This window comes from Phaenicophaeus curvirostris, chromosome 1 (genome assembly GCF_032191515.1).
Source record: "Phaenicophaeus curvirostris isolate KB17595 chromosome 1, BPBGC_Pcur_1.0, whole genome shotgun sequence".
NCBI classification, from domain to species: Eukaryota; Metazoa; Chordata; class Aves; order Cuculiformes; family Cuculidae; genus Phaenicophaeus; species Phaenicophaeus curvirostris.
The window spans coordinates 145317547-145335161 of record NC_091392.1 but is presented as its reverse complement, the minus strand read 5'-3'; the positions used below and the strand labels follow the sequence as shown (position 1 = coordinate 145335161).

The 17615-nt window shown below is 35.8% G+C and overlaps 1 protein-coding gene across 5 annotated transcripts in view; it reads right to left on the bottom strand.

The window, feature by feature from the left end:
* The window catches only part of CCDC138 (coiled-coil domain containing 138), a 35210-nt gene that overhangs the window by 14597 nt on the left and 2998 nt on the right, over positions 1-17615 (bottom strand). For 2 of the 5 annotated variants that reach the window (XM_069877574.1, XM_069877611.1), the window contains 9 exons: positions 16533-16717; positions 14856-15014; positions 11615-11734; positions 10235-10312; positions 10045-10155; positions 7908-8072; positions 7074-7190; positions 6261-6453; positions 2006-2182 (listed from right to left, as the gene is read on the bottom strand). In XM_069877574.1, coding sequence (XP_069733675.1) covers positions 2006-2182; positions 6261-6453; positions 7074-7190; positions 7908-8072; positions 10045-10155; positions 10235-10312; positions 11615-11734; positions 14856-15014; positions 16533-16717 — 1305 coding nt within the window. The remainder of the gene's footprint in view (positions 1-2005; positions 2183-6260; positions 6454-7073; positions 7191-7907; positions 8073-10044; positions 10156-10234; positions 10313-11614; positions 11735-14855; positions 15015-16532; positions 16718-17615) is intronic. The other 3 variants (XM_069877602.1, XM_069877592.1, XM_069877583.1) reach the window with 3 other exon arrangements.

Below are 17615 nucleotides of genomic sequence, written 5' to 3'. Positions count from 1 at the left end.
ATAAGGGAAATCTAAGTTTCATTTATGGAACATGAAGAATGCAATGTGAATCTACAAGAGGACCTCAGTCAGGTGTGGGCTGTACCATTAGCATTCATCACTTATTATAATATAAGGTACATGCAGTTACAGGGATGAGTAGGGCAACATAAAAGCTATTTCATGTCCCATTCACATCTTGAAGCCTGGACAACTAAAATTTGAATCCGTAAAAATGCTTCACCAAAAAAAAAAAAAAAGAAAAATATTAAGAAAAGAATATCTGTTAAAGAAAGAAACACTGTTTTTTTTTCCAGCTTTATTTCTAATCAATTCAACTCTAAACGTAATAACTTTGAACAAAAATACTGGAATACACATACAGAGTCAGAAAATTATTGCAGTGAGTTCAAAGAAAGCCTAGGATTCCATATCTTACCAAAACCCAAAATCTAGACTTCACCTCCTACTGGTCAGATGCTGTCTTTTCAGATAATATAATTCCATATTTTAATATACAGCCAGCTACTTATGACTTCATAGTTAAGGCTGCACACCAACGCAGCTTTAAAACTGAGCATAAATTCCTGTTTTAATCTAACAGAGAACCCAATGAAAATTCTCTGCTTTCTTCTAGTTTGTCTTTTAATGACCCTTAATAGGAAACTTACAAAGGAATGAAAATAAAATTTCCCATCAACAATACTACTTCTCATTGTTAACAATCCCTTGCAAAACACTATGTACTGGAAAAGAGCAGAACATGCCTATAACTTGAGTACTGGCAATTTATTCTACCAAAGAGAAAGGCTTTGCAAAAGGCTTTATTTCCAGTTGCTGACAGCGTAATTCTCTATCAAACGTCAATTCAATTAAATACTACTTCTTCTTCCTTGATTTCACACATATATATCTTCTCTGAGAAGAATGACTCCTGCTAGGTATCAGAAGATGTATTGTTACCAGCATTACCCAAAGTAAAATCAGATACCACCCACCTTGCTTAGGCTACTTTTGCACATACGACTACCTCTTTCCCAATCACTTTACAAATCATAGTTATGGCTATTAGGAAGAAAACTTTGGTGTAAGACTACAGTAAATATACAGTCAAAAAAAAGTCTACAAGGAAGAACAAAACTTTAGTTAAATTTTCTGCCACTTCTCTTGCTACAAAATGGCTTTTAAATCAATGCTGTTCTATCTCAACTCAAACATGCTTTCTATTTTTACCACTACAACGCATCGTAACAAACTACTCCCAAAATAACAATATACATTGTAAAACCAGCAGCAGCCTTTTCCCCTCATCTGTTCTAAAAAGACAGTGAGGTTTTTTATCTTTTTTTTTAAAAAAAAAAAAATCCATAAGGTTTATTCAACATGGCAGCAGAATGCATCACTTACTTCATCCAGTTGGTTAACAACTGATTTTTAGCCTGTACCACATAAAAAACTACTGTGACAAAAAACATTATTAACCCTTTTATAAGGAAACAGCATAGTAAAATTCAGCAAACCACAACCATCTATCTCTTCTAGAAATGCCATTTCCAATCATTCAAAACTGAAAAATTACTGAATATGAGCTATTCATTCAAACTAGAAAAAGAACTTAAATAAAGCCCATTTTTTATCTCCACCTACTGGCAGGTTTTCATTATACGGCCTCCCTGGCACAGCCTTACTTCAAAGAAAAACATCAGCAAGGTAAAACAGTGGAATAAACTGAAAAGCCAAACCAAAAACAGCAACGAAAACATTCAAGCCAATACATAAGAAAGCAACCCAGACAAAATATAAAGCATAGATGATGAGAGGAAGAAGAAGAAACAAGACAATTCAGAAAGAGACAGACTGTTCAGAAATACATTTTATGTCTCTAATGAATGTATATGTTATAAATGAATGCTAATACTAGACTAGATTATTTATACAAAAGAATCAAGCTATTTTTACTTTGTGTAGAATCTTGCCTCACCTGTTATCATCATTATCTTTTTTTTTTTTAATTACCCGAATTTACCAGATTCCATGGTCATCTGAAGTAATCCATCAAGAGCACTGGAAAGCAGACCTCTACTGGACACTTTTAAGTGACTTAATATGACAGGCATACATTGGTATTCCAAAAACAAGGCTTTCCCTTCATCTGTCTTCAAGTCTACGCGAAGGGAATCAAACGCCTGAGCCAAGTAATCCACTGAAAGATACCAGAATACAGAAAATAAAACTTCTAAAATCACAGTTCCATTTAGCAATATATGAATGACTATCCTGATACTTACTGTTGCAGATATATATTTAAAATCTAAAGGGCCAAAAATATTAAATTCTATCTTTATTTAAAGACATTCTGTGCCAGTTTTTATTCCTTAACAATTAACAATTTGTTTTGAGTGAAGAAAAAGACTAACTACAACTCATATGTTGAAGAAAAATATAAAGCCTTTCTAATATTTTACTTAAGGAGGAAGAAACTATAAGCTTGCACAGTTTGAGGCAATGTTGGTTTCAACATCGGGGAAACCTCTGTTAAAGGCATCAAGGGCCAATTTGTCTGAATAAGAGCAATTACTTTCATGAGAGCAACTACTCCCATTCCTTTCTATAAAAAAAAAATGTAGTTTAAGTTTCAGTGCATACATTTCTTATACTCATCCACAGTGGAGTGCATTAAATTATACAAAGAATGCAGATTAAGTGAAACAATTTAATCTTCTTAATTTCCTGATGTCAAATCTTTCTCAGTATCTTGGAAAAGCATTGATCATCTGGAGCACACAAAATTTTAGTATAAGGATAGAATTTATCCCATAGCAAAAGTTGAACTATGGTGCCATCTGCTGGATACTGACATTTTGAGGGAAATGGATATATGTTCAAATGTGCTACTTTACCCCTGTATCATAAAATGCCACGTGGTCAGAGTGATCACAATTCATACACGGTGATATTTGGCATATGTTTAACAACAGATCTCGTTTTCTGTGTCACAGAAGCCAGCAGTAAAAAGCACCCACAAGAAGCTAAACTGATTCATTCTAATCAACAGCGTTCATCTGCTTAGGGTAAGAAAGTCTCTGCAACAACTATTCTTTTTCCATCATTTTTAACAAGCATTTCTAGAAACATGAGTCTCAATTTAAGAGTAATTAACATGCTTTACCAAAATATCTTGACTGAAATAGTTCCCTCCAACAACTGAAATACTGTATTTGTTCATTAATGATTGCAGGGTGGTCTTCTACTATGCTCAAATCCTGTGGTTACTGTGAATACTCACAACATAAACACTGCACAGGTCAGTTAAGCATAAACATATACTAATCTGCTTAATGATCCAACCCAGAAGGATGACTTCCATGAACAAGAACATTGTTCATTATCTACGGATTTAAAATCTTTGGCATCCCAAATTAGCATCAGCCAGGGTGACAGTAATTGCAGCAATTTTGTAATGTCGCTGCTGTCTAAGAAATGGCCCAAAATTCATAATATATTTCATGCAAGAGACTAAAAAAAATCAGATGCCAAACCAGGTATCTGCTTCTGACATCTGTCATGGTTTTTCAAGATTACTTTAAAAATTAACATCTCTGTAACCTGTCTCCATACGTTTGTGTTACTAGCGCAGGGTAGAGCAAAGGCATTTTTAAAGACGAACCATTCTGAGAACAAAGTCAGCAAAAACAAAATCATGGAATGACTTAGTTTGGAATCTAGTCCAACCCTCCTGCCCCAAGCAGAACCACCTCTGAAGTCAGAATGCTCACAGTCATAACCAAAGTGAACAATTATTTGCTATCAAAATGATCCATGCTTTTAAAACGCCTTTGAAAAGGGAAAAATACGTGGTTAGTATCACAAGGAGTTGGAAAAGGGTTATGGATGCATTCACTCTTATCCTATCCTTGTAAAACTTATTCTTGCAGAAAATCCCAGTCAGGCAGCACCACAGTACTCCCAGACTGCTGCAGGTAGGCACTAATTCATCTCTTACACCTGCTCTTCATAGTCTATAATTAGTGTTTTCTGCCAGACTTCCATAAAAAAGGATCTGCAACACCTCTTGTTCCCTGTTTCCCTTGAAGAAAGAAAAGGCTTCTTAACTGAATGCAGCAATTAACAAATCATCCCAGAGAAGAGTTACTCTACTCTTTAAGATATATTTTCCACATTTTTTCTCACCTTGTCCAGACACAATCTGATTCTTGTTAACTCATAGCATCTACTTTGAAATCTTTACTTCCTCCCTCTCCCACGAGGCAGAGAAGACCCTCCTTCCTCTCTTTCTTTGTCAACACAAAATTATACAGGTTTTAAGTAGAGAATCCTACTTTACACTACTATGATACACCTCTGCTAGTGTAAAAATGTGGGAGGATCCTGGGAACAAAGTAGAAATAGAAAAAAACCTCACAGTGAAAGGAGAGTCACTCACCCTGTGATGACTCCCTACACAATCCCCTGCTTCTTTTTGGTTTACAAAATCTGAAAATGAGGTAGCTGTTTCAGATACAATAATCCCCCCTAACAGGCATTGAAGGCTGTCTGCACCATACTGTTTAAAAGAATATTTGAGTTTTCCCTCTTTTCTTTCCCCCAAAAGAAATAAATATACCAAAAAAAAAAAAAGCTTTTATATAGTCAGAAGCTCAGCTTGATAATAAGTGGCAATTATATTGCATTTAGGATTCGGAGGGGACGTCTCAACTCTGCTGCTTTTATACTGATGGACTCTCTTTGAACAGGTGAACAGAACTACTTCATAGCAATCACTGAAGCCATTATTGAATTAAAGCAATTAAGTCAAATTGGAAAGCTAATAAAAGAAGTCAAAATAATACATTCTTGTGGATTACTCATCAAATCTGCAGATCTACAAAATAAGAAAAAGCATAATTCAGATGGCATACCACTATTCAAGTTTTCAAAGAAGTCATATATAAATTGGAAAAACTTAAGAATTTGTTTAAATTACTGAAGTAAACTGTAAGTTAATTTTAAAATATCTCTATGCATCAGACTGATTGAAAGTTTTGGCAGAAAAGTGAACACCAACCTCTATGTTAAAAGGATAAGAAGGAAATGCGTTAAAAATCCGAGTTTGTGCCTCTACTCATAGTGTGCTGACAAGAAGAGCTCATTTGTGTCATCACTTTAAAAAAAAAAATGCTTTGGTCTTTTCAGCTCGTATCTGTTTTCAAAGAAGACCCCACAGAAATTTGCCACTGCATCTTGAAAACTGCACAAATGCAGTAACCTGTCATGATCTGAAGTAGAAGTCACTGTTTTCAGAGCTGTGTTATCTCCTGACTTGACCTTGTTTGCTTTTGCCTTGTTAACAAAGTATATTGCTGTACTACATCAATAGAGGAATTTGGGATATTTGGATAAAAAGGCCATTTTTTCATGCTAGATAGGTGACTTTGAAGTCATGAAGAACATTTTAAAGTGAAGAGAATAAGGTGCATTTGTAAGTGAGTGTTTTTAACAGTGAAATCTACTGGACAATTGTATCAAGAACTGACAATTTCAGAGAGTAGCATTTTTCAGTGTTGATAATGTTTTATGGTAGCCATTGGCAGTGTTAGACTTGGTGGCAGAAGAAAAGGGAAGCAGCAGAGGGGTAAGGGCTGGAGTATGAACTATGTGCTAACCTTAGACCAAAGGAAAAGGCAATTTCAGGACATATATTGTATCACAATTCAATCTAACAATCCACAACACAAGTGGCTTTCCTATGTGACTACCGATGCATCAGAAGTATCTATGAACACCACATTCATCTATAAAGATAAATGCAGCAAACTATGCCAGGAAATAAACTGCAGCTGATCAGCCCTCAAGGGATTGGTAAACAACCTACTAGCTTAAACAGGGCAGTGAAATTCTAGAACCATACACAATTTGCTACTTATTTCAGTTTATAAAAGAGCAACTAGCTGTGCCATTACATGCAGTAAAGATCTTGGCAATCCAATCACTGCTGTAGAGACATTTTGACAGAATTACCAACACGTCTTTTCTCCTTTTTCAGAAATGTTTATTTGTCTGACAAGAAGTCATCATATTAAAAGGAGCACATAAATACCAACAAGAAATGAATAATAGCAAGAATCCTGGTTTTTTGCAGTATATTTTGCTTCACAAGGTAGTAAAACTCAAATAAAAAAGGTTTTCTCTAATAAAGTGTAATAGACACTATAGTACCATGGAAAAGCTTTTTGTCTGGGCACATGACTGAAATAAATATTTTTTAAAAAATCAGAACTTACCTTGTGTCACTGTTTTAAGCACAATTAAAGTTGACAGAAACCTCAAAGGCAGACAGGAGCTCTTAAAGAAAGCTGCCGATTTTGATTTACTCTCTGTAGACTGTTCAGAAGAAATATGTGGGTTGCCCTTACTTACTACGCCTTTGAAAATATCTTCACCAAGTCTCCTCATTGTTGATGTCATTATTGCATGCTGTTTCAAGTAATACACAGTCAGCATAATCATTAAAACACATTAAAAATCCTGTGTATTATGTAGAGATGTATATGTTCCCCTAGCAATTAAATATTAAATAGCAAATGGTTTGACCATGTATTAGAAAATAATCTGTATAGGAGATGCTACTCTACACACTCTTTTGGTGTTCCAAAAGTCGATGAACAATATTATCACAGCACTTTATCAAGTGCTTTGCCACTCACTTCCATCAATTTTGACAAATATCGTGCATAAAATGAACCTAAAAATATTGCCTTTTCTAGTGCAAAAGTTTTGTAAATATATATGTAAAAATATAATTCCCGAGGTGCTTAGGAGACCAAAACAGATATCACAAACTTGTGAAGACTACACTTAAATACACAATTCAAAATTTAACATAAGCTTGAAAAAGAATTTATTTTTGTCATTTGTTATGTATTTAGGGTAAACACTATGAATTTATGCTTTGCAAAGACAGCAGATTTTCTTTCATGTATACTACCAGAAAACATTCACTTTTCCTATTTATTTAAAACACAAAATGCATTAATATTTTCTGGGAATTTAGTTTTCTAAAAAAAAACACACCACAAAAGGATTATTTGTTTTACCTGAACACCAGTGTCCAGCTGTCTTATAGACCAGTAAATAAATTTAATCACAGGCATGTGTAGTTTAGGATTCACAAATGGCATCCACTGGAGTTGCTCAGCAGCTAGAGGCAAAAGCTGTACAAATATACAAAACTAAAATTACATGCAGCATATGAAACTACTGTATAAGCTAATCATAAACAAAAACCAAACAAAACTTCCAACTCTCTCTTGGAGTTTAACAGATTACATACGCAAATCCTCACTGGGCAGAGCCAGTACAGGTAACAGATTTATATGCATACAATGATCTTGAATTTTACAGAGATTTACATGCAGAAGCGGAAATACATCATGTGAGCTCAATCACAGTAAATCCAATCTCAAGGTCTATAAATCTTTACTATAATGAACAAAAACTGAAAAAGAAAATTTTCTGAACACCTCACTGATTTCCAAACATTGGCACCCCCAGAAGGAAAACAAAAGTATAGCACAGTATCACCTTCTATCAGTCACAAATTGAAACTTTTAATATCTAATATAGGTATCAAAATATTTTAAATTAGACATATTTCATCTCCTTAGAAAAAAGGAATTATGTAAAATGTTACATATAAATCACAAGATGAATTATCAACTGACAACTTTCAAATTGAGATTGAACACCGCGCTTATTATTCTAACTCACTGCCAGAGATAATATTGACTTATTAACAGTGATTTTGTTTTAATTACTGTATCCCAAGCACATATAATAGAGCCTGATCTGTCATAACTTCAAAGTCATTTAAAAATACCCCATAAATCTAAAAACATATTAACACGAGCAAACAATCCAGACCCCTTTACCTTCATACACCTTTCCTGGGTGCAGGTTTTTTTTGAGGTTTGAGCAACTGTAAATCTACAACTGTCCTCTCTTTCTTCTTGTATTTTCATTTTGCTAAGGTGCTGGTCTGAGATCCAGTCCATAAGGAAAGTTAAGAGCTCATAAACTTGTGAATTCAGTGGTAGCTGTAATACATCCACAAGATCACATACTTCAGCTTTCGAGTTAACGTTTTTTCTAAGCCAAAATGGTAACAGACAAACATATGAGAGTACATTATTTTGGAAATATTACATATAATTAAAAGGATGACTAGTATATGCCTGATAAACTATAGGAGGTCAGTTACTGTATTGGGAGCCTGTGGAAAACACCATATTTGAGGAAATACTGATCTCAAACAGCCCGTGTCCACTTTGTTGGGCCTTGTATATGAGGTTTGAGAAGCCTCTATGTTATTAACATAACCTATAACTTATAATATCTCTGGGAAAGGTAAATTGTCTGTGGATCAAGGGGTGGAAGGAGGCTATCTGACCCAGAAGCCACTGTATATTGAGGAGTCAGAGATCCACATCAGTGTTAACCTCAGAAAATGCAGCCTGTGCTGTGCTGCACAGTTTATCCTGTGCTTAGCTGCAGGAAAAACTCAGCCAGCTCACTGTAACAGGAGCCTGCAGGCAGTTCCCACTTTGTACTGGTTATCACACCTTCCAGCTGGCCTTGCCTTTGTCTAAAAGGGCAACAAGTTCTCCTGTGAACATCCTGGGTGGCGTTGTTGTCTTATTAAAACATTTATTTCATTAAGCCATATGTTGTCAGGACATTCTTATATAGATCCAGAAAGAATCCTGCATCTTCCCTGTCCCCACTGGAGAACAGGTACTATTTGTGATGGTTTCTGGGTGGGAAAAAATACACACATAATTTATTCTGTACTTAGACAAATCATTATAAAAGGCCTGGCAACAGATTCTCATATGCAAAATCACACCATTTTATAATTCTGGCCAAATGAATCACAGGAGAAAACAAATCTTTAACGGCCTTTGCACGTGGAAATTCTCATTTCAATGCACTAGACATCCTTTGCTTTATTTCACAAAATCCACTGTTGTTAAAATGTAACTGGGTAACTAGCACTGCTAGAAAAAGTATAAAGACTTCATTAAACTGTCATTCTGTCCCTGTACCACACTGCATAGAAAAATATCCAGTACCTGGTCCAGTACCTGAAAACAGGCTGTATGAACAGTTCTCTAAAGACTTCAAAAGATTTCTTATATCTGCCTTTAGATAACTGTTTTCCTTTTCATTCAGAACTATAAGTACTGATACTGTTTATATTTCACTTGCAATCAAAACACACTAAAACCTCTGTAAACAGAGAAATATGTTGGCTATTTATAGACAACACAGTTTTAAAGCACTCAATGTAGATTAATTGAGTAGGATGGTGTGAATATCTCTCTTCCACCTGACAGTTTAGCCTCTAGCTGGAGAAAATCATTACCAGCTGGGAGATGTTGGCAGAGGACTACCAGAGGACCTACTACATGGAGACAGAAAACATTTCATTAAGTGACCTAAGAAGATATTTTAAGGAAAACAAGGTGATCGGTTTTTTTAACTGTGTATGAACATTGCATTTAGTCTCTTTCCCTCATTAAAGACTGTTTCTCAAAAAGTAACAGTAGTACAGTCACCTCTGGTTTACAGAATTAATTTTCTTTATCTGATACCTTTGACTGACCACTTTTTAAGCCGATGTTATTCATAAGAACAATGCTGTATGTTATTCATAAGTATTGTAGCAGTAATCAAAATGAGTTCAAGATCTGCTCTGACACAGCAAAAGAAACCACTAAGACTAAGCAGGTCATAATTTTATTTAACAGATGAAAGATGAGATGACAGGAAGAGGAAAACATGCCACGTACATACACTCTGTGCATAGACAGTATGAAATCCAATGTTTTTAGCAGCGAGCTTAACTGCCTGTTTTCCTCCAATATAATCTGCATCTTTTCTTACTGCTAATAATTCACTCGTAAAATAAATACGATTGGAAGATGCATTCTCTCATTTCTAGCAGATACACAGAGACTATTCCACTAATATCTTTAGAAGGAACCTTTCATTTCACCCAATTCTTACCTTAGCAATTTTTGATGTTACTGTTGCTTTTTCTTGCTTGACAGGTTTACTTCGTTGCACAACTTGACATATATCCTTAGACTTCCGTACCATTAAAAATTCATGCTTCCTCTATAACAAAATGTAACAATGAATTATATTTCACTTGTTACCTATAAAGGAAGCAGGTACATGTAAGAACAAACCTTACTTGTAGGTTCTCTAAACGAGCTTGTACTTTTCTTGCTTGACCTTCCAACTTCTTGTTCAGCTCAGTCACATCATTTAACTGAAAGAATTAGGAAAAATTTAAGTATCTGGATAATATTAGGAAATATTTAAGTACTAATTCAAAACACACATCTTGACTTAATTATCGCACTGAAATAATCTGATGTGGCTGTTGAGCAGTTAAATTATTTAAGTTCATTTTTTTTTCTTCTGAGTATGTAAACTATTAGAAACAAAATCATTATCCACCTCCACAATAAATCACAAAATCACAAACTGGTTGAGGATGGCTGGCACCTCTGAAGGTCACCTGGTCCAACCCCCAGCTAAAAATGGGCCACTGAGAGCCAAATACTCAGGATTATGTCCAGATGGCTTTTGAATATCTCCAGTGTGGGACACTCCACTACCTCTCTGGGTGACCAGGTTCAGAATAAATAAGACAGCAGCAGCACTTTGTTGACCTGCAGCCCAACCTTTCAGTCTTCATGGGAAGAATGAGCTCTACAATGCCTCTCTAGATATACAGGCACTACACATTTGATTACTTTCATGAAGCAGTAACATATAAATGGAGTGCTCATGCCAAGAATGGTCCAATAGCCTTGTTAATGGGGAAAGTTAAAGTTTTCTTCTCTGCAGAATGAAATAGCTACCAACCATACTATAAAAACAGTTGGCTCTATGAGAAAAGATGAGGGAAACTGTAACCTCCATTTAAATATAAGAAATATGCTCTATGCATGCAACAATCAACGGCATGATTTCCACAAAGCCCTCAGTTTGCAAACAGATGCAAAGATTTTATAGTAAGAGGAAATAAAGACACAAATGAGTTGCACCAGAACCATCGACATTCTAGGATTTAGGTCTGACTTCCTCTAAGAGAAAGAACAAGGCTCTGATGTAGATTTTTATTGCAGTCAGAGTGTCAGAACTGTAATTAATGCACTGAAAAAAAACAATGACCAAATGGTTTAGATAGCAGTTTGTGTGTCAGTATTTTAGGTCAGACGTAACTATCAGGTGAGATGAAAACTCTTATTTTGCATTGCTATGAACCACTGTCTCAGTTTAAGAACTATCTTAATTAACTTTTGTAAAAGTAATTGAAAATACTGAGCTAACATGAAGTTAGAAATACATATTCTACTTTCTATTTAATAGGGTCAGCACAGCAATTCAGCACAGGGTGGATTCTATCATGCTGTAAAATACTTTCTCTCCATCCACTCTCATTTTGCTTCAGAGGACATGAGTTTGTCCTCCCTTGCAATTAGCTGTTGCTAGTGGGTCAGGGAACAAGTCCAACTATTTTTATACTGTAAAAGATCAGACAACAGGAAATATCTACTTTTACCTGTTTTCTTAAAGAGTCATTCATTTCCTTCAAGGTATCAAATGACAACTTCAACCTTCTGTTTTCTTTAGTTATTTCTCTCAAGGCTTCTGTTAGCTGTTTAACTTCTGCCTCGTGTTGCTATAGAAACATGAAATTTAAAAACATGATTTGCAAGAGACCATTTTGAAATAGAAACAATTCTAAGTTAAGTTCCATTTTAGTGTTAAAATAACAGGACAAGCTTTCAAAGATCAAATTTGTAATTCTGCATGGCCAAATTAGCACGCTCAACCAATGTGAGAAAAAAACTCGTATGCCACATATTAAAAAGAATCCATAAAGAAGCTGAAAGCAACGTGCAGAGTCAACTGTTATTCTTCTTCCCAGATTCTGCCCAAAACAGATATAAATACGTACATTTCTCAGACAAGTCAAATGTGGGAAAGGTTCATGAACTAAAACCAGTGACAAAGCTTTTACTTACAGCTTATTCTTCCAAATAATTTTTAAAAATTGTGATTCTGTTTTGCAGCAACTTTTGAGGTTTCAACTGGTTTTTCCCACTCTGAATCATGTGGAGTAAGAAAGAATTCCTATGTCTGTTAGGCTAGCACTCTAGTTTACATCACAAACATATGAATTGCTAAATAAAACCTGCATATTCACTGCATCTTCTTATTCCCCTGAATCTTATTTTCTTTTATCTGTTTAACTTCTCTGCACACCACTGCATCCTGTTTACCTCCAGATAAAAAAGTAAAGTATTATTTCACTGAAAATATTCCAGCTACATATACTATCTTTAATTTTCCCCTTCCATGAATTCACTACTCTTTACTTATTTATCCACTCATTCTCTGCATTTCCACTTACAGTTTAATCCTCTGTTCCTACACGTGTAACTAACAAAAATAAAGCATAGTAGAAGCTTAAAGGAAGCAAGCCTCAAAAAGATCTCTCTCTATTATGGGTCCCTTACATCTTGAGATATTCTATGACTCTGTATTTCTGCTTGGAAGGACAGTACCTTCCATCCCAGCTATACAGAAAAAACATCCACAATTCCTCTTTTCTTAATTGCTGCTCTTCCTCAGCCAACAGGATCAAAACAGCTGTGGGCAGTACATTTTTGTCTAAAAAAACTACCCACACTTAGCTAAGATGACATGAAATGACAGATCCCCTTTTCATACCAATAAACATGCAGACCTTGCCAACGTACAATTGAGTGCACCTTATCACATCACATCGAATGTTTCATTTCCATTTTCTACATACACAGTTAAGAGTTTTATCTAAAGTTCAATAGCTGCTCTAGGAAGAATCAGGAGAGAATTACTAACATGAAAGTTAAGTAGAACCAAATCAGTTGTTAAACTGTAGGGTTGCAGGTGACACCAGATGTCTAAGCCACCCACTTCCATAAGTAAATCAGGCAATGTCCAAATGTTTGCCTAGTCTGTTCTCAAGACCTCTAATACTGGAAACACTGCAGTCTCATCAACCTACTGGTCCCTAGGCTTAATTAACTTTGTTTAGATACAATTTTTCCTAATACTTAAAATAATTTTCCCTTGCTACTTCTCCTGTAACAGACATGGAAGAAATATTAGATATATTATTCCTCTGCGTTGCAGCCTTTTACATGGCTGAAGCTTGGCACATTCACCCTCAGCTTATCCTGTGTGTTGAACCCATACATCTGCTCATCATCCTCTATTTCTGCAGCAGATATTTCTAATCAAGTGCAATACTATACACTCACACCTCCTAAACAGTATAATGGGTTTTTTCAGACCTACCATAGCTTCAGTTTGTCAAGATCAATTTTAATCCCAATGTTCTTTTTCAGTATGCTTGAAATTGCCCCACGCTTGCTATTTTCTTCAAATTTAATAAATGTGCTCTCTCTCATCATCAAACTTTGTATTGAAAATACTGAATAACACTGGACTGAATAGATATTCCAGAATTGACTGTAAACATTCCTTCATTTTTACTGTGAACTACTGTCTCACTACAGGTTTACACCAACTGCATTACGTCTATGTTATACTTTCCAAATCTGTTTATGAAAATCCCATGCAAATCTGTACAAAAAAAGTCTCTAATTAAGTCCAGACATACATATATAATGACTAATCCTTTATTAGCAATGCCCATTATGTTGCTGGAGGAGAAAGGAGACCAATTTGACAATTTATGATTAAGGTTCACTAGTAGCTATTTATTGCATTTTCTGCACCGTTCTTCCTGTGGTTAGTTCATAGCTCATTTCAGGATTTATTTATTTATTTTGAGAACTGGCATTAAGCTGATGGTTGTACAACTCTTTCTTTTCTAAAGGGAAAGACACCACATTTCTTCAGTCTTCCAGTACTCCATTTGACCTCCACAAATTTTCATATAATCACTAATTTTCCCTGTGTTCTCATCAGCTAATTCTCTGACTGGTATAAACAGTCTTAAAGCCCAGAAGATTTGAAACATCTAAATTAACATCTTAACTTATTCCTGCACTATTCAAAAGTTTAGGTCCCGCTCTCCTGACACTCTTCCCCTTTCTAATATGCAGTCTATGCTCCCTTGACAGTTTCTGGGAAAAGTTTATCTGCACACTTCAAAGAAATTGAATTTCTCGGCTTATGTTTTTCACACAAAGTACGTATATTTAAGATTTTCCCTTGGTGATCTTCTGGATAATAACTAAAACTTTTCACAAGACCTAAATTCAATAACAAACACACACAAGAACAGTGTTGTTACGCACATTTTTCCATTGCTGAAATCATACCATTTAATTTTCTGCCACATACCCAAAATTAGGTTGTTCTTTTCTTTCTCTCATCTTTTTAGGTGTTTTTCTGCTAATACTCTCTGCGGTAGTTGCTATGTCATAAGATCTCATTGTGTCTTAAAGCCTTCCCAAGGAAACCTACTTCAGCTACAGCTAATGCAAAGATATTCATATGGGTTACATACAATTACAGGTAGACCACAATTTTTTTCTCTAATACTGGTCATACACCTTTTGCTATTTTAGAAACTAGTTACCTCTCTTGTCTAAATTGTAACAAGATGTACTGTTCTGAAACAAGCCATATGAAAACCTACCAATATTCTTTGGTATTTCATTTAGCTATTTCAAGCACTTCAAAGAAATAAGCATTTTATCCAGCAAACACATGGTGACTTAAGATAGCCACAAACAATTTAAATGGCATGTAGAGCATAAAACTCATTAAATATATTACTACACCTCTTTTATAATTCCAAATTTTGTGTGAACTTCTTCCTCAACACCTCTTATTTTAGCCAAAGCTGCTTCATGTCCAAAAAGCAATGCTTCTCGCTCTGTTAAAAAACGCTCTCGTTTCTGGAGTTGCAGAGCATATTCCCGCTGTGCTGAACTTTCTCTCTGTATCAAGAAAGCAAATGTTGAAACAGCTGTAAAGTCCATGAAATTATCTCAATTTGCACCAAATTTAAATTTCTTCTCATAGAGATATGCTTAGCTTTTTATAAAATTATACAGTGTTTCACAATAGCTTACTAATCAAAAGATTGTGATGGGCTGGGGAGAATGGTGAAGGGCTCTGGGGCACAATTAGTGTTTACCTCCACCATTCCAACAACAAGGAACAAAGAGGGAGAGTGCAAGAAAAAATCAGTTAATTAATACCTGGCTCCAAACCTGGTGTGAGGAGCAAAACTTCAGGTTCTTTGTTCATGGACTTACCTGTACACCTCCAGGCTTCCTTAACAGGGAAGGGGCACACTTGTCTCCTAGGGGTACAAAATTCCTGACCAAAAATCTAGCAGGGCTCATTAACAGAGCTTTAAACTAGATGTGAAGGAGGAGGCAATGGCCTGAAGCTAGACCAGGGGAGGTTCAGACTAGATATCAGAGAGAAATATTTCACAGAAAGGGTCATCGGGCACTGGAACAAGCTGCCCAGGGAGGTGGTTCAGTTACCGTCCCTGGAGGCGTTTAAAAGACAGGTAGACGAGGTGCTCAGGGACATGGTTTAGTGGCAGATAGGAATAGTTGGACTCGATGATCCAAGAGGTCTTTTCCAACTTGGTGATTCTATGATTCTGACATCTATGCTCAGTTTTCCCACATTTTAACCCAAATGACTTTGATGTGCAGCAGGACCCCCCAACCTCTCAAAATACAAAGTCTGGCTCCATATGATTGTTCAAGTATAAACCCAAACTTTTCGCTTCCAAAATGTTTTTGGATAACAGTATTAACTCTAAGACAAAAAAGAAACAATAGACTAATCTAGTGTTCTGTAATTAGTGGGAAGCACCCCTGAAAAAGCGATGAGGAAAAAAAGGGATACAAAATCTTTTTTGCAAAAGACAGTCCTGGCAGGAAATTTAGCATAAGCATAGCAGCTGTTACAGAAAAAAAAAAACCCATACAGGATGCTCTGTTATTGGCCTAGGTCTGCTAGGGGGACGCACTGCTGAGATTCCACAGCAGCAGAAAATTAAAGATAAGGCAGAATGGAGGGTTCTCACAGGAAGCCATGAAGACAAGCACTCTTGAATGCCTACAGCCAGGAGAATGGTTTCAGATGCTGTTGGTAGAAGCAATCGTTGCACGTGCTTTCCTCCATGCTCACTGTGTCACAAGACAGTCTTCCTGGTTGCAACAGCACTGAGCTCATACTCCCCCTCATGCTAAATTTTATCTGTAATACCTCCTACGCAAGTCAAAGCACCACTACAAGATCGGTGATTTAGGTTAGGGAAAGAGGTAGGTGATGAGAGAATTTTAGTATATAATTAATTGTGATTAGCTTAAGTAATAATAGTTTTAGTACATAAGTAAGTTATGGTGTATAAGTAATTTCTGAATTCTGTCAAAAGTGAGAATCTTCATAACATTACTTAACAAAATGTTTAAGCTGATTCCAGTTCTTACCTGAAGTTTCTGATGTATGATAAATAATTCACCATAAATTTGATTGATGTGAGGCGGTATTAAGCCTTGATTATTGCATGCTTGGGCACCAGTTCCACTCAAAATTTTCCTTATCAAACCATTAATAATATTTTGGTCACCATTTTCTCGTGCACTTGCAGCCAAACGGGATGGCAAGGTGCTGCCTGCAGAAAGAAAAAACCCATTTGACATTAAAAAATTAGTCTTAGATACATAATGACATAGTTGTTCTTCCAAAACAGCGAAAACTTATTTTAAGCATTTAGAATGACAAGTGTGCAGCAAGAGGTATCAGAATGAGAAAGTAATCTAAAGAATTATCGAGAATTGCTTAAAGATTTGTTACATGACTTGTTTGAATTGATCAATGGAGTTCTAAAAATAAAACAATGCCCTCCAATACAGAAATTGCACAGGTATCTGTAAGAAATCTATGCACATACTGAATCATAATGTAGACAAAATCTGCTATTAATTTTGTAAGAGCTTCAGGCAAGCAATGCACTGCTGACTAGACCTTGACCAGACATATAAGTGAATAGAATAAAACTTAATAACTACTGGACATCATATAAGAAACTGCTAGACATAAAAGATTATAGTGTAAGAAGCTGATGACAGCTGCAGATAGTGCAGTGAGAAATGGTTGGATTTCAGATATTCAAATGGCCAAAATTCACAGATAATTGAAGGGAAGTATCTTGTTCTTTTGGGGAGAGACCTCTTGCAAGGACAACTGCACCTAGGTACCACATCAAGATTACCTAGGTAACAGTACAAGAAACACAAATTTGGGTACTGTGCTGGTTTGGGCTCTCTTTTTCTTATTTATTTCTTATTTATTTTTCTTCATAGGAGCTGGTATTGTGTTATGTTTTGGATTTGTGATCGAAAATAGTGTTGATAACACAGGGATGTTCTAGTTATTGCTGAGCAGTGCTTGCACAGTGTCAAGGCCTTTTCTGTTTCTCATGCTGCCTCACCACTGAGCAGGCTGGGAGGGGGCACGGCTTGGACAGCTGATCCCAGCTCACCAGAGGGATAACCCAGACCACATGATCT